Source organism: Hyaena hyaena, unplaced genomic scaffold (assembly GCF_003009895.1).
Source record: "Hyaena hyaena isolate Hyena2069 unplaced genomic scaffold, ASM300989v1 scaffold_1352, whole genome shotgun sequence".
NCBI lineage: Eukaryota > Metazoa > Chordata > Mammalia > Carnivora > Hyaenidae > Hyaena > Hyaena hyaena.
This window is the reverse complement of record NW_024081987.1, coordinates 3,452-31,418: the sequence shown is the minus strand read 5'-3', so window position 1 is coordinate 31,418 and position 27,967 is coordinate 3,452. Positions and strand designations below refer to the sequence as shown.

The 27,967-nt window shown below is 36.9% G+C and overlaps 1 protein-coding gene and 1 long non-coding RNA gene across 2 annotated transcripts; one reads left to right on the top strand and one right to left on the bottom strand.

Annotated features, from left to right (window-relative positions):
* Positions 1-234: 234 nt before the first annotated feature.
* Positions 235-19,285, bottom strand: LOC120225213. Its single transcript, XR_005526766.1, has 7 exons — positions 18,453-19,285; positions 18,008-18,103; positions 16,670-16,897; positions 11,012-11,219; positions 9,860-9,974; positions 7,547-7,712; positions 235-380 (listed from the first exon to the last, which is right to left on the bottom strand). It is a non-coding gene; the product is annotated as an uncharacterized LOC120225213 (long non-coding RNA).
* LOC120225211 (solute carrier family 7 member 13-like) lies at positions 12,171-26,057 on the top strand. Its single transcript, XM_039223465.1, is given in 4 exon segments — positions 12,171-12,846; positions 17,140-17,271; positions 23,542-23,903; positions 25,761-26,057. Coding segments are annotated over 4 exon segments (1,467 nt in total).
* The last annotated feature ends 1,910 nt before the right edge of the window (positions 26,058-27,967 follow it).

Here is a 27,967-nt window from a genome sequence, read left to right as displayed (position 1 = left end):
TTTAGGATGTTCCTCTCCCCCTCCCATTCAGTTTTTTCTTGCTATCCTTTCCCCTGGGTGGATTTTTTCAAATGCAAGGGCTAATGCATATGCCTCTGTGGGTGGCGTGAGAGAGAACTATTTCATCCAGGTCTTGATTCTTCAGTCCCAAACTGGATCCTTATTTTCTATGTAGTAACTTATGCTGTCAGATTCATGGAAAAAGCTAAGTATGATGCTTTCTCAAATGGCAACCTGGGTAGAATACAGCACTATCTTGGCATCTCCTCTGCTTCATAGCACTGGTGATTCCCTGAGTTCATTCTTACCACTTCTCTTTTGAGAATGGCTCCCATGGGCCCTGTTGGATACACCTCTTCTTCATTCCAATCGTAGGATATCTGCAAGAGTAACAATGAGTTAGTTTCCATGCCACATGTGGGGATGAAAGGAGCTTTTAGAGCCCCTTCTGTACCCCACAGGTGCCATAGGTATCTTGGGATGGTGTGTATGTCTCTTTCATGCCTAAGTGTGCCACACTACCATGTCTAGTTTCCCATCCTTTTTCTATTTCCTTGAGGGTGCAGTAGGCTTCTGACCTTCAGACTTTTTGTCTTGATGAGTTCCCAATAGTTCATTTTTGTTTTTGTTTTCCTTACCTCTGGAGACATGTCAAGTAAGAAATTGCTGAGGCTGAGGTCAAAGAGTATTTTGCCTGTTTCTCCTTTAGGATTTTGACAACTTCCTGTCTTACATTTAGGTCTTTCATCCATTTTGAGTTTATTTTTGTGTGTGGTGTAATAAAGTGGCCCAGGCTTATTCTTCTGCATGTTACTGTGCAGTTTTCCCAATACCATTTTCTGAAGAGACTGGCTTTTTTCCACTGGATATTCTTTGTTGCTTTGTCAAAGAGTATTTGGCCACATGTTTGTGTGTCCATTTCTGGGTCCTCTATTCTGTTCCATTGATCTGAGTGTCTGTTCTTGTGCCAGTACCATACTGTTTTGATTATTACAGCTTTGTAATACAGCTTGAAGTTCAGAATTGATGCTTCCAGTTTTGGTTTTCTTTCTCAGCATTACTTTGGCTATTTTGGGTCTTTTCTGGTTCCATACAAATTTTAGGACTGTCTGTTCTATCTCTGTGAAGAATGCTCATGTTATTTTGATAGGGATTGCATTGAATATGTAGATGCTTTGAGCAGTATCGACATTTTAAAAAAATCTTTTTAAAAATATTTTATTTATTTCTGAGAGGGAGAGAGAGAGAGACAGCATGGGCAGGGGAGGGTCAGAGAGAAAGGGAGATACAGAATCTGAAACAGTCTCCAGGATCTGAGCTACCTATCAGCACAGAGCCTGGTGTGGGGCTCTAACCCACAAACTGTGAGATCATGACCTGAGTCAAAGTTGGACGCTCAACTGACTGAGCCACTCAGGTGCCCCAGGTAGTACTGACATTTTGTTAATGACATTTTAACAATATTTGTTCTTCCAAGTCCTGACCATGGAATGTTTTTCCATTTCTTTATGTCTTCTTCAATTCCTTTCATGAGGTTTCTGTAGTTTTCATTGTATAGATTTTTCACCTAGATATTTTATGCTTTTTGGTGCAAATGTAAATGGGATTGATTCCTTGATTTCTCTTTCTGCTGTTTCATTATTGGTGTATAGAAATGTAACTGATTGGTTATTTTTTTAATGTTTATTTTTGAGAGAGTGCAAGCATTATACCCGGTGAGCGGATACAGAGGATCCAAAGTGGACTCTGTGTTGACAGCAGGGAGCCTGATGTGGGGCTCAAACTCATGAACCATGAGATCATGACCTAAGCCAAAATTGGAGGCTCAACTGACTGAGCCACCTAGGCACCCAAGTGTTGGTTATTATAAATGTTGCCATAAGTATTTTTGTGTAAGTCCTTGTAGTGATATTTTCATTTTGCTTGGGTTTTGGAGTAGAATTGCTGAGTTAAATGGTAGTTTAATGTTTAACACTTTGAGAAATGATCAAACTGTTTTCCAAAATGACTACATTATTTTACATTTCCATCAGCAATGTAGGAAAGTTCCTGTTTATCCACATCCTTGACAATGCTTGTTCTTGTCTGCCTGATTTATTATAGCCATTCTGCTAGATATGAAATGATACCTCCCTCTGGTTTTAACTTGTATTTCCTTAATAATTAATATTATTCAGTATCGAATTTTCTTGTGTCATTTTTACATTAACTGTTCATGTATCTTGTTTTGTAAATGTCTGTACACATATTTGCCTATTTTTGATGGGTTATCTTCTTATTATTGAGTTATGAGCATTCTTTGTAAACTCTGGGTGTATGTCCTTCACTGGGCATGCGCTTTGAAAATAATTGCTTCCTATCTATTGCTTGTCTTTTCATTTTGTTAATGGTGTCTTTGGAATGCAAATGGTTTAATCTTTGGTGAGGTCCATTTTAACAATTACTTTTTATTATGAACTATGCTTTTGGTCTTTGTCTAACACAAGGTCTTGAAGGTTTTCTTCTATATATTCTTCTGAATGTTTTATTATTTTAACTCCTACATTCAAGTATATGATACATTTTGAGTTAATTTTTGTTTATGGTCTGAGATGAAGGTCTAAGTCAATCTTTTCATATGTGGATATCTAATGGTCTCAACACCATTCATTGAACAGATTATCCTTTTACTTAATGAATTGCTTTGGAACCTTTGTGAAAAAAAGAAAATCAGTTGACTAAAATAGAAAGCATTATTTTGCAGTCCTCAATTCTGTTCCAATAATCTATATAATTACAAGTCTATATACCAGTACCAGATTGTCTTGACTACTTTATCTTTTTTTAAAGTTTTTTTAAGTTTATTTATTTTGAGACAGAGAGAGAGAGAAAGAGAGAGAGAGAGAGACCACATGAGCATGGGAGGGGCAGAGAGAGAAGGAGAGAGAAAATAGCAAGCAGACTCCATGTTGTCAGCATGAAGCCTGATGCAGGGCTTGATCTCTCGAACCATGAGATCATGACCTGAGCCAAAATCAAGAATTGAATGCTCAACCAACTGAGTCACCCAGGTGCCCCATTTGTTCTTATTTTTCAAAATTACTTTGACTATTTTTGGTGTTTTGCATTTTTATACAAATTTTAGGATTTGCTTGTCAATTTCTGAAAAAAAATGCCTACTGGAAGTTTTTCTTACTGATATGTATTTGACAGATAATATTGTGTCAATTTAAGGTGTGCAACATGTTAATTTGATATATTTATATAGTTTAATATGACTGCCATTGTAGTCAGAATTAACATCTCTATCACATTACAGAATTTTGATAGGGATTGTGTTGAATCTATAGATCAATTTGGGAGAGAATTGCCATCTTAACAATATTGACTCTTCTAATTCATAAACACAAAATGCCTCTCTTTATTGATTTAGGTCTTCTTAAATTTACTTCAGCAAAGTTTTATGATTTTCAGTGTATGTTTTGCACTTCTTTTGTAAAATTTATTCTTAAATTTTTTTCTTCTTAGTGCTGTTGTGAATGAAATTATGTTCTTAATTTTGTTCATATATAGAAATACAACTAATTTTTGTATATTGATTTTCTATCTAGTAACTTTGCTGTACTTTTAAAAAAATTTTTTGAAAAATTTTTAAATGTTTTATTTATTTCTGAGAGAAAGAGAGAGAGACAGCATGAGCAGGGGAGGGTCAGAGAGAGAGGGAGATACAGAATTTGAAACAGGCTCCAGGCTCTGAACTGGCAGTCAGCACAGAGCTCAATGCCAGGCTCGAACCCACAAACTGTGAGATCATGACCTGAGCCAAAGTTGGAAGCTTAACTGACTGAGCCACCCAGGCACCCTTTTTTATAAAAATTTTTAAATGTTTATTTTTATTTTTGAGAGACAAAGTGTGGGCAGGGGAAGGGCAGAGAGAGAGGGAGACACAGAATCTGAAGCAGGCTCCAAGCTCTGAGCTGTCATCACAGAGCCCAATGCAGGGGTCGAACCCATGAACCATGAGATCATGACCTGAGCCAAAGTGGGATTCTTAACTGATTGAGTCAGGTACTTACCTGACTAAGCCACCCAGGTGCCTGATGCTGTAATCTTTATTTAATTAATAGAGTTTATTTTTTAGAGCAGTGTTAGGTTTACAGGAAATTAAGCAGAAAGTATAGTTCCCTTGTACTTCCTCTACCTATCACCTTCCCACCCTTCCTATAGTTTTCTCTATTAACTTGTATTAGTGTGATACACTTGTTATACTTGATGAGCCAACGCATTATTATTAACTAAGGTTCATAGTTTATATTAGGGTTTGTTTTGTGTTGTACATCCTACTTTTTTTAAAGTTTATTTATTTATTTTGAGAGACAGTGTGAGGACTGAGAGGAGGAGGGGCAGAGAGACAAGGAGAGAGAGATTCCCAAGCAGGCTCCAAGCTCAGTGCAGAGCCGGATGTAGGGTTGATCTCACAACTGTGAGTTCATGACTTGAGCCGATATCAAGAGTTGGTCACTCAACCAACTGAGCCACCCAGGTTCCCCTTCTCTTTTTTTATTTAATTTTTTAATTGACACATAGTATTACATTAGTTTCAGGTATCTTTTGGGTTTTTACAAATATATTTGCCATTGTAGTATGGTACAAATAGTTCTAATCTAATATCCCCCCCACCCCATGTAGCTTTTCCCCTCCAAATTCCTGAGACAATTTTTTTTACTGACTCAGTAATTTTGCCTTTTCCAGAATGTTTGTTATAACTTTGTAAAATTAATATTTGTTACATACAGTCCTGTGGTGTTGAATGGTGAGCCCTATTTCAACAAAAGACCACAAGAGAATTCAAATTGAGAAGTTTGGGGGCACCTGAGTTGCTCAGTCAGTTAAGTATCCAACTCATGATCTCAGCTCAGGTCTTGATCTCAAGCCCCACATTGGACTCCACACTGAGTGTGAAGTCTTCTAAAAACAAACCAAAAAAAAATAAAAAGACAAATTTAAACAGACAAAATTTTATCACTCATAGGCCTTGGAGGAAGTACACAGCATGCCTTGAGGGACCACATGGAGTAGTCAAGGCAGAGTGTAGAAAGAATGTGACAGGACCTGGGAACAGGCCTTTATTAAGGTCCATGGGTGGAGTATTTTGGGGTTCCCAGGCTACGGCCAGGTTGGTCATTCACAGTAAAACAACAGGATTTTGATAAGATACACAGTGTCTTATCTAAAGGGGGTACCAGGTGCAGGGGAGACTTTATCACAGGGGCTGTTGGAGAAGTCATATCAGGAACTTAAATTTACTTGAGACTTTGCAAATTGTTATTTGAGGCCTGTGTTTGCATGAGGGTCTAATGTCAGTTTAAAGCCTCTGAAGGCCACTTGGCAAAGGAAATGGAGCTGAGCCAGCAATATCATAGAGTAACTTAAATTCTTAGCAGTCATATAGTTGGAATCATGCAGTATATAGTCTTTTTAGATTGGCTTCTTTCACTTATGCATTTAAGGTTTCTCCATGTTTTATTTCTTTTAATCACTGGGTAATATTCCACTGTAATAAAACAAATACTACACTTTGTTTATTCTGTCACCTATTGAAGGATATTTTGGTTGCTTCCAAGTTATATAAGTTATGAATAAAACTTCATGTGTAGATTTTTGTGTGGAGGTAAGATTTCAATTCATTTGGGTAAATATCAAAGAGTACCATTCCTGGATCATATGGTAGGCCAATATTTAGTTTTTTAGGAAACTGTCAAGCTATCAAATTTTCTCCAATGTGGCTGTACCAGTTTTTTAATTTCCACCAGCAATGAATGAGAGTTCTTGTTGCCCCATATCCTTACCAGCATTTGGTGTTGTCAGTGCCCTGGATTTTTGCCATTCTAATAAGTGTGTAGTATAATTTTAATTTGCAATTCCAAAATGACATATGATGTGGAGCATCTTTTCATATGCTTATTTGCCATCTGTATATCTTATTTGATAAGATACCTGATCAGTTCTTTTTTCACTTTTTTCTTTTTAAGATTTATAGTTTTAAGTAATCTTTGTACCCAATTTGGAGCTGGAATTCGCAACCCCGAGATCAAGAATTGCATGCTCCTCCAAATGAGGCAGCCAGGAGCCCCTCTTTTCTCACTTTTTACTTGTTTGTTTTTTTTATTGATGAGTTAAAAGAATTCTTTGTATATTTTAGATACAAGTTCCTTATCAGATATGTGATTTACAGATATTTTCTCCTGAGGTTAATTTTTGTGAAAGGTGTAGAGTCTCTGGATTTTTGTGGTTTTTTTTTTTTTTTTTGCATTTGGATGTTTAATTGTTCCAGCACTATTTGTTTAAAAAATTGTTTTCTTCATTGAATTGTTTTTGCTTCTTTGTCAACTATCAGCTGATTATATTTGTGTGGGTCTATTTCTGGACTCTCTATTCTATTCCTTTGATCTATTTGTCTATTCTTTTGCCAATACCACACAGTCTTGATTACTGTAGTGTCCTTCTGTTTTTGATTTCTAATTTAACTCCATTTGCATGAGTCAAATCCTTTTATTATTAATACTTATTTCATGGCTTAACATATGATCTATTCTAAGAATGTTCCAAGTGTGGCTGAAAAGAATTTGTATTCTGCTGTTAATGGGTGTTAAGTCAAGTGGGTTGATAATATTTTTTAAGTGGTATATATTCTTGCTGATTTTCTTTCTAGTTTTGCTATCAATTTTTGAAGCCAGAATATTGAACTCTACAACTATTGTTGAATTTTCTGTTTCTACCTCTAATTCTATCAATTTTAGTTTCATATGTTTGGGACTCAGTTGTTAGGTGTTTATGGTTTATTATTTGTTCCTACTAAATTGATTCTTCTATCATTATAAAATGTCTTTCCTGTCTAGTAGCAACTTTTTCTTAAAGTCTGTTTTGTCTTTTATTAGTACAGCCTCTTCACCTTTTATTTTGTTTACTGTTAATATTACATGTTTTTTTCTATCTTTTTACTTTTAACCTATTTTTTTAAATAGAACATGTTTTATTTTTTATTTTTTTAAAATGTTTTTATTTATTTCTAGGAGAGAGAGAGAGAGAGAGAGAGAGAGAGACAGCGTGAGCAGGGGAGGGTCAGAGAGAGAGGGAGTCACAGACTCTGAAACAGGCTCCAGGCTCCGAGCTGGCAGTCAGCACAGAGCCCGACGCGGGGCTCGAATCAACGAACCGTGAGATCATGACCTAAGTGAAAGTCGGACGCTTAACCGACTAAGCCACCCAGGCACCCCTAAATAGAACATGTTTTAATAGACTGCACATATGTATATATAATTGGATCATGAGGTTTTTTTTATTAATCCATTCTACGTGTTTCTGCATTTTGGATCAGGGCATTTAATTCTTTACATTTAATGTACTACTCATAAGGTAGGATTTATGCTATTTCACTGTTTGTTTGGTTTTCTGTATATCTTTTTTACTCCTATGTTTCTCCATTACTGACTTCTGTTGTGTTAAATAGATATTTTCTAGTATACCATTTAAATTCCCTCCTCCCTCTTTTTAAAAAATATTTTACCATGCATCTGTGGGTGTAGAACATCTGGGAAGTCACTACCATCACGGGGGATGCCAAACACACCCTACAACTTCCTCTATGGTCTCTGCTCCATTGTTGCTCTCCTTGGCTCCAAGGCTTAGCCCGCATTCTCTTGACCATTGAAGGAGATAAAGCTCAAGTTGGCCTCAGGGGAAGAGGAGAGAAGGAAACTGCAAGGTCAGAATCACCTTACTCCACCATTGCTCAGATACCAGGGTCACACTGTGCCTCTTTTACTCTTAAAATTATTTTCTTAGTGGTTGCCTTCGGTTTTATAACTAGCCTCCTAATTTAAAGTAATCTAGCTTAGATTAATATTAACTTAATTTCAATAGTATACAGAAATTTGCTTTAATACAGCTCCATTTCCTCCCTTCTCCTATGTGATATTATAATTATACAAATTATATCTTTATACATGATAAGACCATCAATACAGGCTTATTTTAATTGTTTTATACAGTTGTCTTCTAAATCAGACAGGAGAAGAAAAAAGCTACAAAAATTTCATTTGTATTGCTTTTTTATATTTATCTATGTAGTTACCTTACTGATACTCTATTTCTTCATATGGATTTTAGTTACTCTCTAGTGTTTTTCCATTTTAGACTGAAAGGCTCCCATTAGGACAGAAGCAATGATTGCGAATTCTTTTAGCTTTTGTTTACAGTGGGGTATCTTAATTTTTCCCACAATTTTGCAGAATATTTTGCTGGATGTAGAATTCTTGGTTGATAGTCTTCCCCTCAACCCCCCAGCACTTTAAATATGTCATCCCATTTCCTCTGACCTCCATAGGATGGGAGTAAGCCATGTTAAAAAAAAATCCACAAAGTTCAGATGCTTTTCTTGAATAAATTCTCCTCAGATTGTTACTCATCTTGGATTAGTTTCTAAACTAAAGGTTAATTTTGACAAATTTATATATATATATACATACTTATATATATGTAATATTTATTTATTTTTGAGAAACAGAGAGAGAGAGAGAGAGAGAACAAGTGGGGGAGGGACAGAGAGGAAGACATAAGATCCAAAGCAGGCTGTGTGGCTGTCAGCATGGAGCCAGTCATGGAGCTCAAGCTCATCAACCGGGAGATTATGACATGAGCTGACGTTGGAAGCTTAACTGACTGAGCCACCCAGGTACCCCAATATCATATTTATATTTAAGTCAGGGCTACAAAAATTATACTTTAGACATTTCGATCATGAACTGTGGAATAAGATAGGAATGGAGGCACATGAGTTGTATATATTCCTTAACTTCCATAAGCTTTTTTTTTTGCATATGATATACACTCAATAAGACTGACACCTTTTGATCTACGACAACATCATGACAGAACTTCTCTTAGTGGATCAATTATAGAAAAAGAACAATAAAGATGAAAAGTAATGACATTGAAAGCTCTTCAGGGTGGCATGTCACTGTAAAATTGAATGTCCTTCAAAATGTCTCCTCTGCGATTCCCAGTCTCCTATTTCTTATGCTATGTGTAAGAAGGCACAATCATGGCAGTTTATCATTTAGCTTTCTAGAATTTCTGTTCAATGGCTGAGTTCACTTATATATATGCTATGTGGATGATACTCCTTTGAGCACTGCAAAAGTGATGTCAGTGAGCCTAATATTGGATGATTTGGATATTTTCCCTTTTGTTATAGTAATTCCACACAGAATTTTTAAGTATATTCCCTTCAGACCAAGGGTACTATTTAAAGAGTGCTTCCTCTGAGTTTGGAGAATCTCTGATAGTCCTGAGAAAGCCAAAATGGGGATTTATACCCCAGACCAAGTCTCTTGTTTTACATTCTTCATTTTTAGAATCACAAACATACATATTGTAGAACTCCAGGAATGTGCGTGAAATGGCATAGTCTTTTGTTCTTTGTATCATTAAAGCAACAGAACCATTAGAACATCTATATGTACATCTTTGCCTACTTATCTACATCTACATCTGTATCTATTTATTTATGTATCTTTAGCTGTGTCTATATCTGAATCTCTCTATCTAATCACATACCTATATTATTACATGTATTTGTTTGCTATAGAGATTTGACTTGATGCAGTTGTGGGAGCTGCTGGGAGTTGAAGTTCAAGTAATCCAAATGGAATGATGAGTGTAAAAATAAGGGAAAACAAGAACAGGGTGGAACATGCAGGCATGAGTTGGAGCCCATGAGAATGAACTGAAATCTGTGTCAGTTCTCATTACCACTAACCTTGATGGTGCGGCTATATTGCAGAAGTTGGGGTGTTTCATCACAGAGCTAAATACACACCTGAAGTTGGAGAAGCTGAAAGATCTTGGTGAAGGTGGAGTGCTGGAAGGCTTGGCCATCATCTCACCAATGAAGTAAGCCAACAGATACATGATAATTACAGCAAAGAGGTAGGCTATTGTATAGAAAACAATGTAAGTTGTAACAGAAAAATTGTACAAAATGCTTATTAAAAATGGCAGGACAGGGCCACCTGGCTCAGTCCATGGAGCACACCACTCTTGATCTTAGGGTTATGAATTAGAGACCCACATTGGGTGTAGGTATTAGTTAAGTAATAAAATCTTTAAAAAAATGGCAGGACAAAAAAAAATGGCAGAACAGATTATATTCAAGTTACTGCAATAAGGAAAAGAGAGACTTCAGTCTAGAACTGAGCTTAACCCCAAATGTAGCAAAGACAGCTAAGGATTCTGCCAATTGGGCGACAGTGGATGGAAAATAACAAAGAGGAACTTGATTAGATATCAAAGGAATGGGCATTCTTGTTAAACTAATAGGCCAGGGATGCAGCTTAGTTGAGAAGAGGGCTCAACAGAACCTGACTCAAGTTTGGTCAAGGAGGGGTTCGTTGTCAATATTAACTATTAAAATAACTGCTGTTACACTTATGTACTTCAAAGCTCATAAAAGAATTGTCCCGATGGTCCAATCTAACTGAGAAATTTGGGAAATGTAGTTCAGCTTAGCCAAAGTGATATACTACAGAACTACTACACTCCTATTTGAAGACAATGTTTCTTCCTTGGGTCTTATTTTCCTGCTGTGAGATTCTGGTCATGGGTAATGGATTCCCTCACTGTCTCTCCTTAAAACAATGGGTAGATGGGATATTGATGGGCAGGACATTGGCTAAGTCAGCTTCCTGTTTCTACTTTGTGTTTTTTTTCCCCCATGAGTTAAATTATATTTTACTTAAAAAACATTTTATTATGATAAGAACAATTAATACGAAATCTATCATTTAAACAAATTTTCAGTGTACATTATTGTTGACCACAGGTATACTGTGGCACAGCATACCTCTAGAGTTTATTCATTTTATTTAGCTTAAACATTATGACTGTTGATTAACAACTCTGCATTTCTCCCTCAGCTCCTGGCCACCACCTTTCCAGTCTTTGATTTTATAAATTTGCCTATTTTAGATACCTTGTATAAGTGAAATCATGTAGTACTTGTCTCTCTGTCTGGTTTACTTCTCATTTTTTGCTTCTGTCTTAAGGTGAGCTTTCTGATATCCTTCCCTCACCCCCAGGTCTTTGCTCTCTGGTATAGGATGAGAGGCATGGTTTCATTTGGGAGGAGATCTGATGGTATTTATTGAGATCCATACAGAGTGGATTTTCTTGGATGCAATCTGCCAGAAAATAGCCACAACATAGGAAAAATATAAATAATTTCATTTTCATTTACTCTTAAAAGATAATTGGGAAATAATTTACTTCCAAGGCCGGGGGTGTGCCCCGAGCTTATAAGGCTTTGGAGATATTCAGAACAATGCTTTGCATTGTAAAGTCAATATACCTAAGAGCTACTAAGGCCCAGGCCTTGCTCAGATATTCAGAAACTTCCATCCCTCTTTCTGTGGGGTCAGACTTTCTCCTGTACTTCCCAGTCACATCTTTCTGAATGTGACCCAGGCTACGAGAATGGCGGCTATTTAAAGGACAGTCTTGTCATGCAGAGTATTTCACTTTTCCACCTTGTTAATTGGCTTCCAGGAGCCTGATGAAAACTAAATACTTTGTGTCTTGAGAGCTTGATGATTAAAAATGGAAGGAAGAAGAAGATTAAGTAATAAGAAAGTTAGTGAGCTAATTCCTCAGTGTTTATGGGAGGAAATCATTAGATGATTTCTAAAGTTGAGTTATTTAAGAATAAAAGTCTCATATTATTTAGAGTTATGGAGGCAACTACCAAAAAGAACTAAAACCATAGATGAATGGTTGTTTCCAGAGGGAAGAACTCGAAATGCGTTTGGGAAGGAGTGAAGTAGAGCAAAACCCTGTTTTTCTCGTTGTAATACCCTGGAAATTCCTTTTTTCCGTTTGAATGTATTATTTTGATAATAATTAAGAAACAAGTCAAACTAAACACTTCCAAGTAACTTTCACTATTTTACTTGGATGCATCACATATATTTTGTTAATGATTGAAAATAGGCTCTATTTACTAAGGAGGAACAAAAAGGACAGAACTGTTCTATTTCAGAGAATCTAAGAATATCCTTTCCAGAACTATGGGCAGGAAGATTTAAAAATTATAACTTATATACATTTTCATATTTAAAAAAAATACTTCAATTACAATGGATAAAGAGAAGATACAACTTAAGAGAATGTTTGGATATTGCTGGGGCACAAGTTTTTTAATCGTTAATGTAATTGGGGTAGGATTTTTTGTGGCCCCCAAAGAGGTACTGAAATACTCTTGCATGAATGTGGGGGTCTCCTTGTGTATTTGGACTGTTTGTGAGCTGTTGTCCATGATGAACACTCTCTGCTCAGCAGAAATAAGTATAACCTTCCCACGCAGTGGAGCTCACTACTATTTTCTCAAAAGATGTTTCTGCAACTTGATCTCTTTCCTGAGTCTCTGGACAAGCTTGTTTCTGGTGCCAGGGTTAGCTGCCAGCCAAGCCCTACTCCTTGCCGAGTACAGCATCGAGACTTTTTATCCCAGCTGCTCTGCTCCAAAGCTGCCAAAGAAATGTCTGGCGCTGGCCGTATTGTGGATCGTGGGAATTCTGAATTCTCGTGGTGTGAAAGAGGTGACTTGGCTTCAGACAGCCAGGCTAGTACTGAAAATGGTTATACTCGGCCTTATTTCCCTGAATGAAGTCATGCTGCTGGTGAGAGGAAGGAAGGAGAATGTAGAAAGATTCCAGAATTCTTTTGATATTGAGTTTCCAGAAGCTTCTGAGTTTATAGAAGCCATTTTCCAAGGATATTTTGCAGGTGGGGAATATTTTACATGTATAGCAGGTAATTAACAATTCATTGAGAAAGAAAATCTCTAGTCATGACTTACTGCACGCAATGTGAAATGTACTTTCTTTTTGAATATTTTGAGTTTTGCTTTAAATACATGATGATTCAATGTTTATTCTTTCTAAATTGAGTCAGAAAATGGCAGTCTTGCACATATCACCCAGTCTTAATGATTTCTCCCCTTCATTCAAAGGTGCTTATTTTGTTGAATGACTTACTTTTCTTCCACTTTCTTTTCTGGGACCATAAATATGGGATTTCCATGTTAACTAGTTTACTTTTTGTTAATGGATGAATTTTGGGATTGTGGAAATAGTTCCCTCCCATGAAACTGTGAATCCAGGAATGATCCAATGTCAGACTGTGTTTGTGTTGTGAGTGGGTGCGACACACTTATGCTCTGAAGTACTTTTAAAGAGAAGAGAATCATAGATGCACCAAATTACTCTGAGGCCAGATTTAATGCTCTTTCCTTCAATGTCAAGACAGAAGATTTCTCTCTTCATTTTACAAGTCAGTCTAAGGGTGCCTGGGTGGCTCGGTTGGTTGAGCATCCAACTTCGGCTCAGGTCATGATCTTGTGGTTGGTGAGTTCAAGCCCTGCATCAGGCTCTGTGCTGACAGCTAGGAGCCTGGAGCCTGCTTCCAATTCTGTGTCTCCCTCTTTCTCTGCCCCTGTGTATTTGGACTCTCTCTCTCTCTCTCAAAAATAAATAAACGTTAAAAAATTAAAAATAAATAAAACGAAATAAAATGTCTCTTCCCTTGAACTCTATCCTTTCCCTCTCACCTCCTAAGGGATCTTCCCCATTTCATTAATTTTTTTTCAATTTCAACCTTCTTACCAGTTCTTTTCCTTAACCTTTCAATATGAAGTGGGCTCTACTCTTAAAACACATACTGTATTTCCTTTAATCTTAGGACCCCCTGAGTCACTGATGTGTCCATTATGTATTAAATAATTTGGTCAGCAAATACCTTATTGAACACTGACTATTTTTGAAACCCTGTAGTAATGCCTTAAGATGAATAATATGGACTCCTAACTCTAAAGAGGCTAAAGTCTAATGGAAGAGGCAATATCTAGATTTTGGTCTGACCTGTGGCACTTATGAACTGTGGCAGGTATCTTTACTTGTTTGGGCTTACCTTTTTTTTTTCTCTCCTTCATCTGAAAAATGGTCATTATGACTTAAAATCACTATAATTTTTGTGCTTACAGATAACGGCATGATAGTATTTAATAAGTGGTTATACAGGGAACATTATGGCTACTATGAGAATTCAGTAGATGGTAAAATCACCTTTAGCTGTATCATCAAAAAGGTGGCAAGTTTCACTGAACTCAAAAAATTCCAGCAAAAAAAATATGAATGAAGCTGTGGAAACCAGAAGTATGCAGGTGCATACAAGACACAGCATGTAACTTTGGGTGACTGAAAATGGTTCCCATCTGATAAGCTGGTTAATAGATATGATTACTAAGTATATAAAGTATTACAAGTATATAGAGAGAAGTAGAACAAAATGGCATAGGATTAGAGACAGATGACTGGAGAAGACCAGCTTTTAGAGGGTAGGTGGAGAAAGAAGTTGCAATGAAGAAGTCAGAGGAAGTTTAGAGAATTATAAAAGAAAATCACTATATGTTCCAAGAAGAGGGTATATTCAACATGGTGAAATGCTTCCAAAAGTTGAGGAGGCTGAGAATTGAGCAGAAGTCATTTCACTAAGAAGTTATTGGTGAACTTTGGATGCAAGAGGGAAGTCAGTCTGTACTGAGTTAAAATGTGAAGCACTGAGAAAATAAAGCTTTGGGATGAGATTACCCTCTTACACAGCTTGTGATTAAATGTGCCACTGCAATTGAAAAAACTAGGATAATTAGCTCAACTTCCTCTCTTTCACTTCATCTTTCTCTCTCTTATAAGGTTAGAAGAGATATCTCTGGTTTCGATTTTATTCATCTTGTACCATTGCCAAAGATGTTTCACTGCTGGATAATTTTTCTCTGCTGAAAATAGGTTCACAAAATTTACTAACCTATAAACTATTATAAAATTCCTCACAAGCAGCTGACAGTAAACAAAGGTGGAGGAATTTCAGTGTATGCTGGGATGTTAATTTACTTAATAAACTTTAAGTACAGCTAAGCTCTAAGTAACTCTTTTACCTGTAAAAAGATGATATGTAGTCAACTGACTTAGCACATTGTAGGAACATCTATCCTCTAAGTTCAAGACCAAGGATATTCACTGTCTGGCCATTATAACCTTGAATTATGTTATGTTATGTTATATTCCTTACCTTCTCTCTATAAATCTAATACATAATAAAAAAGAGTAAAAGGCCCAGAGGAAAGTATAGTTAATCCTAAAAGTTGCCTTTTTTGCCTGTTCAAAACCTTTGACTAATAACCATAGTCATTAATAACTTATTGAGTGCTAGGCATTTGGTTGGAATTTTATTGTCTCTATATTTTCCATTCTTCCCAATATACAGGTAAAGAAATTGAAAACTTAGTAGTTCAATAAATTGTCCAGAAGCCCACATGTAGTAAATGGTTCAGGAAGCATTTAAATGAGAACTTTCTAATTTTTTATTCTTCAAGTGCTTAATCAGCTCATATTAGTATACACCATGGACATTATATTCTACCCCTGGGCAGATGCAGATGAAACAGATTTGACATATATGAAGGAAGGGTATTTATTAATCAGAGGGTTTTGGCTTTAAGTAACAGAAACCCACACACAGTGGCTTAAACAATAAAAAAGGAATCTGCTGGAAGAAGAAAACCGTATTTCAAGGAAGACCTGAGTAATCAATCTTTAGGAACAACAGGAGATAGGGAAGCTCTAGGACTTAAAAACTAGAGCCATCAGCCACCTTTCTTTTTTTCCCCATCATTATGTTGCTTTTTCCTGATTCTCTAAGTTTTGTTGACATTTGGTTCAAATTCTTGAGAGGAATCTTGTGTACTGGCAATGATCGGTTTACAGTAAGTCAGAGGTCTTACCAGCCAACAGCTGTAAGGACACAGAGTCACATTATATACTCAGAACTTTAATGTTCAATTCTTTATGTCAGGGATAATTCTCGGAGAATGGCAAAATTGGAGAAAACACTGTGACAAATGGAACAATATTTGAGAATAAGACTATCCTAGAAAACCCATTGTCTATGATGCTAAATCATGATCTCTTTTCTTTTTTGCACTTAATACTGACATAAAGGGAAGGCAAAGAGCCTACAGGGAAAGAGAACTTATGACTGACCCTTTTACTTTTTATATATATGCTATGAGAATGTGTATATATATGTATATTATATAATATATATATATGTTTAATGTTTACTTTTGAAGAAAGAGAGCAAGCAGGGGATGGCCAGAGAGAGAGGAGGACAGAGGATCCAAAGCGGGCTCCTGTGCTGACAGCAGAGAGCCCAATGTGGGGTTCAAACTCACAGGAGCCATAAGATCATGACCTGAGCCACAGGTGGACGCTTAACTGACGGAGACACCCAAGCACCCTACTACGAGAACTTATAATAGGACAGTTTTGCTAGCCAAGGAGAGCTTTCCCTCCTATGTTCCCAGAAGAAGTCATAATTTTGCTGAAATCTGAAAGAAGATTAAGGGTCAACCAGGAAGCTAGGAAAGGAAAAGAACTTCCACATGAGAGTATGGGTATAGGGGGCATGACATTTTTGAAAAACTGAAACCTGTAGACCTATGACACAGTTAGCACAGACCATCAAATTATCATGTTATATATTCTTGTAGCCCTTTATTTCTTTTCATATGGACACTTACCACAGTCACTGTTATAACTTTTATTTATGTGATTATTTACTTCATACATAGCTCTTCTTGAGGTTAGACTTTGTTTGTTCTTGCTTACTATTGAATTCCACTACCCAGATTAAGTGCCTTGTACCTAATAGATGGGGTTGAAGACACAGGTAGTCTCCAAACCATACAGGGTACTATGGGCTCATCTTTGATGTTCAGTCTTGCGACTTTCTTCAGAAATGCTATCATCTGTAAGGAAAAGAAAGAAGTTTTCTCCTTTTTCACACTTAACACCAAGATCATCTAGGAAAGGAGATAGGTGTGTAGCAGTTCATCAATGTGTTTGTGTCTATGTGTATGATTAAGTGTGGTAGTGGCCAGGGTGGCTAAGAAGAAGTCAACCCCACTGGTAATGCAGGAAGCAGTTTTAAAGATAAATTTAAGACATAATTTTTTTACCAATTGTTATTTTGCTCTTTTATATGTTATAGGGGAGCTGAAGAAACCCAGAAAGACAATCCCAAGATGCATATTTACTGCATTACCTCTGGTGACTATCATTTATCTGCTGGTTAACATTTCCTGCCTGACTGTTCTCACACCCAGGGAAATTCTTTCTTCAGGTTTGTATGCAAGTGAATAAGGCAAAAAATAATAATGACAGTTCTATTCCTTTTAGTATATGTAAGTACCAGTCAGACTGCTGTTTGCTTTTCACTATTTTATATAGACAGTCAACTTGTAATTTTCAAAAATAATAAAAGGGGCAAAGAGTATGATTTGGCTTAGGAAAGAGTTTTATATTTTTAAGCATGATAATATAGAAAACCATATTTCTGATGATATGGAAAAATATCTATAATGCTGATATACGATGCAGACTAGGTTCAAAATATTTGAATCCCTTCAGTGATCTTTCTTCACCAGAGTGACACTATATAATTAGTGCTTAGGTTTGTTAAAACTTTTACAAAAAAACCCCACACAACTTTTACAACAATGATTTTATAAATATTCTTCTAGGTGACATAAGGAATGAAAAACTTGAAATGTGGGACGTTAGCCGTTAAAAGGGTAGATGTTAGGGTCAATTAATGGATATAATTAATAACATTAATATGTAACATAATAATGCTTATTATAAATTACTCTAAAATTTATGGTGACAAAGGGGCCCTGAACATATTGGAAATATGAAATAATCTTCTGAGATAAACTATCATCCAGCACCTTTAGGACTACTCTTTTGAGTAGCACTTTTTTTTTTTTTTTGCTGATCTGGTTTTATTTCAATTTTACAGAAACGTGATTAAGTATGTAATTGTAAGTCCAGAAACAAGTGTACAAAAATGCACGTACGATGCCAGAATTCCTTACAAACAACTAAGATCATATTCTCGTTCGGCGTAAACCATGCATCCGTATCAACTGCCGCGCGTTGGCCAAAATCGATCTCTACAAGAGACGGTCCGTTACGGCCAATAAAAAACTGGTTGTGAACACAGATTTAAAAAAAGAGAGAGAGAGAGAGGGGCGCCTGGGTGGCTTAGTCGGTTAAGCGTCCGCCTTTCGCTTAGGTCATGATCTCGCGGTTCGTGGGTTCGAGCCCCGCGTCGGGCTCTGTGCTGACTGCCAGCTCAGAGCCTGGAGCCTGTTTCGGTCTGTGACTCCCTCTCTCTCTGACCCTCCCCTGCTCACGCTGTGTCTCTCTCTCTCTCTCTCTCCTAGAAATAAATAAAAACCATTTAAAAAAAAAAAAAAAGGAGAGAGAGGTTTTCTGATTAATGTAAAGGAAGAGCAGTACCTTTCTCAACGAGCCCTTCAGCCCTGGGTGACCGTGTCACCGTGCTGCGCAGTCACGCGTCGCCCCCGAGACCCGGTCCTGACGCGACAGCGGAGCAAGGAACTTCCCGGCAGTTGAAGCGAACGTGTGAGGAGACGGAAGCTGTCCGGCCACGACGAGCTCGCTGGCGCAGCCTCGCGCAGGGCGCTCGCGGATGCTCAGTCTTGGAAAGGGCTCCCAAGCTGGGGGCTGTGGACGATCTCAAAGGTGCCCCAAGCTTTTCAGCCTCGCTTTTCTGCAAGGCCAGCGTCGTCTCCTGCGCGGAAGACATTCCAGCTCCACACGTCGCTCTTCGTGAGGGTCTGTGATTAGGAGGCTTGATGCGGAAAACCACGGATTGGACACTTTCTTTCAGGCCTGACATCTGTAGGCCGGGTACATCTCGTCCAGGGACTGGTACGTGCGACTGCTGGACACACAAAGAAAAACCAGTGTACACTCGTGGCCCCAAAGCCTGCAATGCTTAGGGTCACAGACCTCAAAGTGTGTCGCCTGTTGTCAGGAGAGGCGGTGTTGCTCCAGGGGGAGAGCAACTGAGACCTGGATTTAACAAAGGTGTTTTCCACACAGGCTGAGGGCTGTAGAGACTTCATACCAACTGAAAGGACTTCCCCTTAAATACAGCATTCCAGAAGGTTCTTCAAAAGCGGGTCTCCTGGTCAGAGAGAACCAGCTGGGGCAGTGAACATTTATTTACCTAGAGCTCATCAGTCGGGCCGCCTGGGGCCTTGTTTGGAGCCTCTTACACACCGTCTGCGCTTCCACAGTTACTGTTTTGGTAACTCTTTGAGGCACTGGAGGTAAATCTAAGAGAGGTTTAATATAAAAGTCTTAACACACTTTGCCTGCATCCTTGTGTTACTGCCATTCAGGAAGCTGTCATATACATGGTATCAGTGTTGAGTCACAATGGTCTAGCTCTCATAGGGACCTGTACACTAGACATGATCAAGATTTTGAGTGTTTGTGGGAACAAACTAAATGATAAATTAGACAATAACAAGTAGTGATTTATTAACTACTTTGATTATGTAGGGAATAAATTTATAAAATTAATTATGGATATGGTCAGGGCTGTTGGTCAGGTGACCCAGATGTTACGGTTCATTGAATCTGGCATTTGTTATGACTGCCACTGCTCTGGTCATACTCATTGTTAAAAAATAGGGGCGCCTGGGTGGCTTAGTTGGTTTAGTGTCCGACTTTCGCTTAGGTCATGATCTCACGGTTCGTGAGTTCAAGCCCCACGTCGGGCTCTGTGCTGACTGCCGGCTCAGAGCCTGGAGCCTGTTTCAGAGTCTGTGACTCCCTCTCTCTCTGACCCTCCCCTGCTCATGCTGTCTCTCTCTCTCTGTCTCCTAGAAATAAATAAACATTGTTAAAAAATAATGATTATCTTTTCTGGTGTGTCCTAATAGTGGTAGCAATTTTATGGGTGGCACAATTGTTCCACACGTGTGGAAGTCCCATGAAGTGTTTTGACTTTAGTTGCTTGTAATTTGGTTTTCAGTGCTTACTCTTGTAGGAATATAATCCTCAGACCTTGTTTAGATTCTGTAATAATTTTCTTGAATTCAAATATCTATCTTCTTTTTTTTGTAAATGTTTTATTTCTGAGAGAGAGACAGCATGAGCAGGGGACGGTCAGAGAGAGAGGGAGACACAGAATGTGAAACAGTCTCCAGGCTCTGAGCTAGCTGTCAGCACAGAGCCTGACGCAGGGCTGAACCCATGAACCGTGAGATCATGACCTCAGCCGAAGTTGGACACTTAACCGACTGAGCCACCCAGGAGCCCCTCAAATATCTATCTTCTATTGTATTAGGAATTTAAGTTAAGAAGATAATTAGAGCTATACATGAAAAATGTATGTAGAGGAACAACCATCATAGCATTACACATGACAGCAAAAAATTAAAGATCATCAAAGTATCCAATAAATTTGAAATAAAAAAATTTAGGGAAATCCATATAATAGGCCATTCTGAGTGTTTTCAAAGACCATTTTGTTATGAATACTTAAAGTAAATGAGCAATGTTTATAATGTAACAGTGATGAAAAGCAGGATCTATATTATGATATAAAACAGAAAGTAAATAGTTAATGGTGGAGATCTGTTGGAATGATATTGTGATTTTTGCTTGGTTCTTTTCTGGATTTCCCAAATTTTCTTTAATGAACTGTATAATTTATATAGTGAAAGAAATAAATTATAAGTAAAGGAAATAGATTCCTAAATTAAGGAAATGTAAGGATTAAGGAGTGTTTTCAATCAAATGAATATATTTAAAAGATACGAAAAGTTCCAGAGGAATATAAAGTATCTAAGATGTGGTGTGAATTGGGTGCTACATTTTCTTTGATGAACGATGAAACAAATTATACCAAGCTGTGATACATATTAGACTCTGTGGTTTATATGGAGAAAACACCAGTGCTATTAATCATGTATTGTTTTTGTTTATATCAGTGATAGAGCTCTGACCTGCTTCTTTGCTAATTGTTCTCTTAGAAAAAAAAAAGGACATCATTTTAAATAAATTTTACAACACAGTGGGAGGGATGTCTCTCTAGAATGGGGTGTGTGGAAATATCATAATGAGAAGCCTTGGTTCTCAGCTTTTTCAGCTTGAGGACTTCAATGTTATTCAAGTCCTGCTAAACCACTGCTGACGGGGGTGCTCCCATTTAGTATTCTGGAAGGTCCCGTGTTATCTTTAAAACTAGAGAATATTGTCATAGGAAGAGGTACTCTAAAACAGCAAATAAATTGTATGGGAGCAAAGGCTAAGAAGGTTTTCCTGACCAGAAGCAGCCTGCAGGTAGCTGGCCAACCAAATGTGGTTAGGAATTTTGAGAGGAAAATGGAAATGTCAGAATCACTTACTGGTGAGTTGAGGTAATCATTTTGGAGGGTAATTTTGTAATAATTTGTTTATTTAAAAATGTATTACTGGGGTGCTTGGGTTGCTCAGTCAGTTAAGTGTCCAACTTCTGCTCAGGTCATGATCTCATGGTTCGTGAGTTCGAGCCCCACATAGGGCTCTGTGCTGACAGGTCAGAGGCTAGAGCCTGCTTCGGGTTCTGTGTTTCCTTTTCTCTCAGCCCATCCCCCACTCGTGCTCTGTTTATCTCTTAAAAATAAATAAATGTTAAAAAAAATTTTAATCCACCAATTGGTAAGTCATTTAATTTACAGTTATGTAATGGAATAATGAGAATTCTTTAAAATAACTAGATGGATGCATATGTACTAATATGATCAAGGTATATTGGAAAGTAAAAACAAAGCAAGCCTAAGTGTGCCTGCACACACACACACACACACACATAGGTACATACCTTGCACGAATGCTTATATAGGCATAGAAAATTTCTGAAGGAATATCCAAAAAGATATTAACAGTAGTTACATCTGGGTTGCATGAATGAAGGATTGGTAAGGAGAAGGACATTTACTTTTTACTTTATGTGCTTCAGTGCTATTTATTTTACTTCTTATCAAAAGCGTATATAATAAAATTATAAAAGAAAATAAATGACATGAGAAAAAGAATAAAAAAGAAAAAATTACTCGTGGAATAGAGATTAAAGATTATGTAGCAGAGTTGAACTAGAACTTCCTCTAATTATAACCAATTGGGTTTGTAGAATGCATGTCAGGAAATCAAAGGACAAGGGCTTTACTAGTGGGGAGAAGTATTTCCGAGATGTGTTTGAAAATGGAAAATGTGTGGAGGTATATGTGTCCAGCAGGAACAACCAATAATACTTTATTTAAAATGAACAATAAGTGAGACAGGAAATATTTTATTTTATTTTATTTTTATTTTTTTACAAATAGTTTATTGTCAAGTTGGTTTCCATATAACACCCAGTGCTCATCCCCACAAGTGCCCCTCTCCATGCCCATCCCCCCCCAGACAGGAAATATTTTAAAAGAAGATCTAAAATTGTAGAAGAGCACTAAAGAGAAAGGTGAAAATAGCACTTAACGCTGTTTAATGTATGTGCTGCCGAAGCGAGTACACACTTAAGGCTGTTTAAAATGGGTTCAAAAATAGAGATTTTTAAGACGAATCGTTGATGCTAACTTAATTTTGTCATATTGAAAAAGTTTTAATATTTGTTATAAGTCATTATGTTGATTCCTTAGAGGCAACGCCAGTGCCAGGGCAAAGCCCCAGAGGATACCTACTGTCAAGGACACTGAGAACTTATTTCCCTGTGTCTAAATGATCTGTCCTAGCTTATATCTACATAATATGAATTGGACTCAGTTTCTCATAAACAGTGGGTGCATTTCTTCATTGTACCTTTTTTAATCTACTGACTTATAATGAGTTAGTGTTTATAATATAAGATCTCTTCACAACTTCTTCACTTGTGACAACCAAAAAATGCCACCAGATATTGCCAAAGGATCTGTGAGGCGCAAAATCACTTCTGACTGAGAACCACTGGTCTATAGTTTAGACAAACACTGAAATGTGTTGAGTGTTTTAATCTATGCATAATTTGTTTTCTCTGTCTACAGGGTTGATTTTTAAATTTCTATTAAGTATTTCAAATTGCACCACAACATGGAGCCTTTGTAAGGCTCCTTCCTGTATCAGCAATGTTGCTTTTTTTTGACTCTGACTGCAACTATTAGCGATCTGTAAAGTAGTTTTAGAAAATAGGTTAGCAATCATCAATTCAACCATTCATTTCATAATTGTTATTGAAAGCTTAAACAGTATTTCTGAGACTTGTTGAAGTACATGTCTTTATAGTAAAGAAATGAATGATCCTTGCCCTCAAGAAGTGAAGTTTCTGGTCTTTTGGGGATGATGAATGAGATGGTAACCATACAGTGTGACAGGACTAAAATGGGCGCATGCATATGGTGTTAGGTACATGTAAGACAAATAATGAAATTAAACAAAATTTAACTTTCTTAATTCCCTTTTGAGTTTCCTGCCTTCATTTAGAGATAATCTTTAAAGGTTTATCATTAATTTCTTGTTTTTAATACATTGCCTTTTGTGTGTTCTTATTTTTCTGCAGATGCTGTCGCTATCACGTGGACTGATAGAGTAATCCCCTCATTAACATGGGTTATTCCTTTTAGTATTTCTGCCTCAATATTTAGCAACCTTCTTAATAATGTATTTCAATCATCAAGAGTAACATATATGGCTGCCCAAGAGGGCCAACTGCCTTTGCTATTTAGTATGCTTAATATTTACTCCTCTCCATTTATATCGGTGCTAGTATTTGTCACTAAGGCATCAATTGCCATTGTCTCAACAAACCTCATTGACCCAATAAACTATCTTTATTTTGTAGTTTTTATTTGGTCTTCATCATCAATGATAGGAATACTAAAACTGAGATACCAGGAGCCAAATTTACCTAGACCTTACAAGGTATTTTTTTTCTGTGTGAAATAAAATATACTGTAACCATGTTTGAAGACTATATTCAGAACATATATGGGTAGATCCTTTTACTACTAACAAATTGTGATGCACATAGAGGTAATCTGGTCTCAGTTTTTATTGGAGAAAAGTGGCCTTGATTCTTTATCAGAATAGTCTAGGTGTGCTAGGCTTCATGTTAAAAGCTTTGCTTGGCTTATCACATTTAATCCTCTCAGTAATACCAAAGGCAGATACTACTCTTATTCCCTTCTTACAAATGGGGAAACAGGTTTAGAAAAGTTGTTACTTACCCAAGTTCATGCTGTGTGGAGTAAAGCCAAGACCAAAACACTCCCTTTGGAGTGTTTGCCTTTTAGCACATACAAATAAATATAAGAAATGTAAACTATAAATAATTTAATAAAGAACACAGGGAGAAAGAAAGCAATGTTCCAATAATCACCCTTGGTTAACTTATAACCAACCTTCCTTTTCCATCCTCCTTCTACTTCTTCCATCCAGTCATACCCTTATTGTTGCATATTTGAGTATCAGTTATTGAAAGCAATTATATTTTAAGCACCTTACTAAATATTCAGGGTGCAGAAAGGAGTAAGACTTGGCTCCTGCCCTTGGGCAGGGAATAATCTATCTGGACACTCAGGTGAACCAAAAATCATAGTATGATTATTGTCACATGGTGGCCTCCAGAAGGTGTTAAAAAAAAATACATGGGGAAGGAGGGATCATTTTGTTATTTCACCTCAGATCCTCAGTTTCTTCAGAACTAAAATGGGAATAAATAATGCCTACCTCCTAGGAATATGGAATGTATTAAGTGAGCTAAGACATGCAAAGAATCCAGAGTCTAACATAGATAGTTATTATTATTTATATTATTATTTGATACACATTTGCATCAAAAAGAAAGGCAATGGCAACCATAAATATAAGCAGTTAACATTTGTCTTGAGTGTCACATGAATGCTCTTTTCCCTCAGTTATTTGATAATTAATTCTGAGCTGTGAGATGACAAATTATCTTTCTTAGGGATGTTTTACAAATTAGGAGGAGATTTTTTTTTTTTTTTTTAATGTAAGCTCTATGCCCAATTTGGAGCCTACACTTACCACCTGAGATCAAGGGTTGTATGCTCTACTGACTGAGCCAGCCAGGCACCCCAAAAGGAAATTCTTAATTAATTGCCTAGGAGCATAACCTTTTAATTAAAGGGTTTCATAAATATGAATTCAGCTATGTTATATTTTGGGGATATAGATTCATATCTATTTATTTAAGATGTATATCAAGTGTGACTGCCTATTGAATTTTCTCCCTAGGCTGGATAATGTTTGGTGCAGGACACTTAACAATCCTAATGCAAAGCAGGTACCAAGAATAGGGCTTGGCAAAAACCCACCAAAAATAGGGAGAATTGTCTTGGCCGAAGTTTTTGTTTTGATTTTTTTCAAATGTACTGAGCCTATAAAGTCATAGTATTTACCAGTCAATATCTGCCTGAATAACCAGAGGGTCTGAGGATACTCTGTTTTTGACATGACCTTCCCACTGCCTTGAGATATTTTCTTGGGAAAATTGTGACTTTCTGAGCTTTAGGAACTTCCTCTTAATGAATTCCTGCTGCCTAGATCAGAAGATGGTTATCTTACTAGAAAATGATCATGATTATTTCCACTCACAGTCAAACACTAGATGGTCATTCCCTTCAACCATTGCCTTGATGTTGAAAGTCTTCAACATTCTACTACTAAGATTTATCTAAACACAGATAAGTTAGCCCATTTTCTTTCATTAACTTAGATCTTATGTTTGTTTATATAAATATGCAGTACTTTATATAGGTTTTCATATCTAATTTTATTTTTTGAAGTTTGCTTTTTTTGGTGTTTTTTTCATTACCTTTGGTAACAATGGCCATCAACCTGTGCTTGGTTTTGGTCCCTTTGGTGAAGTCTCCACATATGCATTATATTTATGCATGTCTCTTTGTTCTCAGTGGACTTTTGTTTTACATACCTTTAATATATTTCAAATTGAGGTTGCTTTGGTTTGAGAAAATGACATGCTATTTACAGTTGCTGTTTAATGTTTGCATCCCTGATGTGGGTGAAGAACAGATGTCAGAAGTACAAACTTAAAAAAAAAATAACCTTCTAAAGGCACTTCAAATTAAAAAAAAAAAAAAGATCAAGCACATTATGGAACATTAATGATGAAATGGCCATGGTAACTTGCTTTCTTGAATGAAATAGTGTACAAAGAAGTGCCCATAATAATACCTAGTTTTAAAAATCAGCAAAAATTGTTATGTAAAACTAAAGGTCTGTTTTGGTTTCCATGGCTTGATACATTGATGATATATCCCCATATCTTCCATTTTTTTCTGCACCCCACCCTTTACTGCTGAATTTATGGTGATTTTATGATACAAGTAACAATCAAAATCTCCTAAGTCTTTCCTATAAATTATGGCTTGAGACATGCCTACTCTAAGACTGTGTGGGATGGATATCACCTCTACAAGTCTGTCAGGTCAATAAAATTTCTCAGGGAAACTTTTGACTTTTATTCCACAACTGGTTGGTGGTAGAAAAAGCCAGGATTTTAACATTTGTCTTTCAAGGTAAAATTGCAGCATGAATTTTCTATAATACACACATATATATATATTTCTATTATATATCTTTTTGTATTATATCTATATATATATGTATTATATGTTTGGAAATAAGGCCTTCTAGAATGTTTGTATAGCATCTCTTCTACTTTCCAGTTCTTCTTGTACCACTCCTGACCATAAGTGCTTTACTTTCCTATAATATTTATTTTAAGTAGAGTCTGTTTTGAAGCCATCTATCAAGAATTCCTTTGATGATGTTACGCAAGGGGCTTACTTGCTATACTCTGAAGTGCAGTTAATGACACCTGCCTATTTGACCCAGGTGAATTGTGGAAATTAATTAGTTGTGTATAACTGTACTTGGAAGTTTAAAAGTCATCTCATCTCTATTGTATAAATAGGACCTTAGAGATATTAACTGTTGTTTCATGAAATTGGCAAAGCAGATGACACCTGAGGAACTTTCACTTTCTCTCTAGGCAGAGCAGGTTTAGAATATCTCTGAGAGGGTTTATTGGTTTCCTAGAGTTGGTTGCCATAAAAAATTAACACAAATTTGGTAGCTTAGAAAAACAGAAATTTGTACTTTCATCGATTTGGGATTGAAGTCCAAAATCAAGGTATTGGCAAGATTGGTTCTTTCTGGGAGCCCTCAGGGAGGATCTGGTCCATACCTCTCTCCTAGCCCCTGGTGGTGGCTGGGATTCTTGGCTTTACTTGGTTTGTAGCTACATCACTCTCGTTTTGACCTCTAACTTCTTTCCCTTTTCTCTCTGTATGTCAAATCTTCTTCTCCTTTCTCTTAAAAGGAAACTCACCTTAATCCAGGACAATTTCATCTTGAGATCCTCAATTACATCACAAAGATCCTTATTCCAAATAAAATCTCATTCTAATGTTCCAAGTGGATATTCTTTAGGGGAGCTAACATTCAACCCACTAAGCTAGGTCTTCCTAGTTATCAAATTCAATTCCTAGTTTGTGTGGTAATCTCTTATAACATGCAGGCTCATTCTTGAAGGCCAGCCTGTTTTTACTTCTTTCTGTGGGTACCAGCTCATCTGCATGCTAGAGCTGGAGCTAAAATATGCAATCTGGAAGGATCACAAAATTTATCCCAGGATGTCTGTCATACAGTGAGCCTCCATATTAGCAACATGTCCTGAAAGAACAAGATCAGTATTTCACAAAAGACCATAAACTAAACTTAAGGATCATAGCCAGGTAATTTCCAGAACTGGATTATTATGATCCTGATGTCAGAGACCCTAGCAGACAAAGAGAGCCCTGGGAATTCATGACAAGCAAGAATCCTTTTTTTTTTTTTTTTAATATTTATTTATTTTGGGGAGAGCACATGATGGGGAGGGGGTTAGAGGGGAGACAGAGGATCCAAAGTGGGCTCTGTGCTGACAGGCTGACAGCATC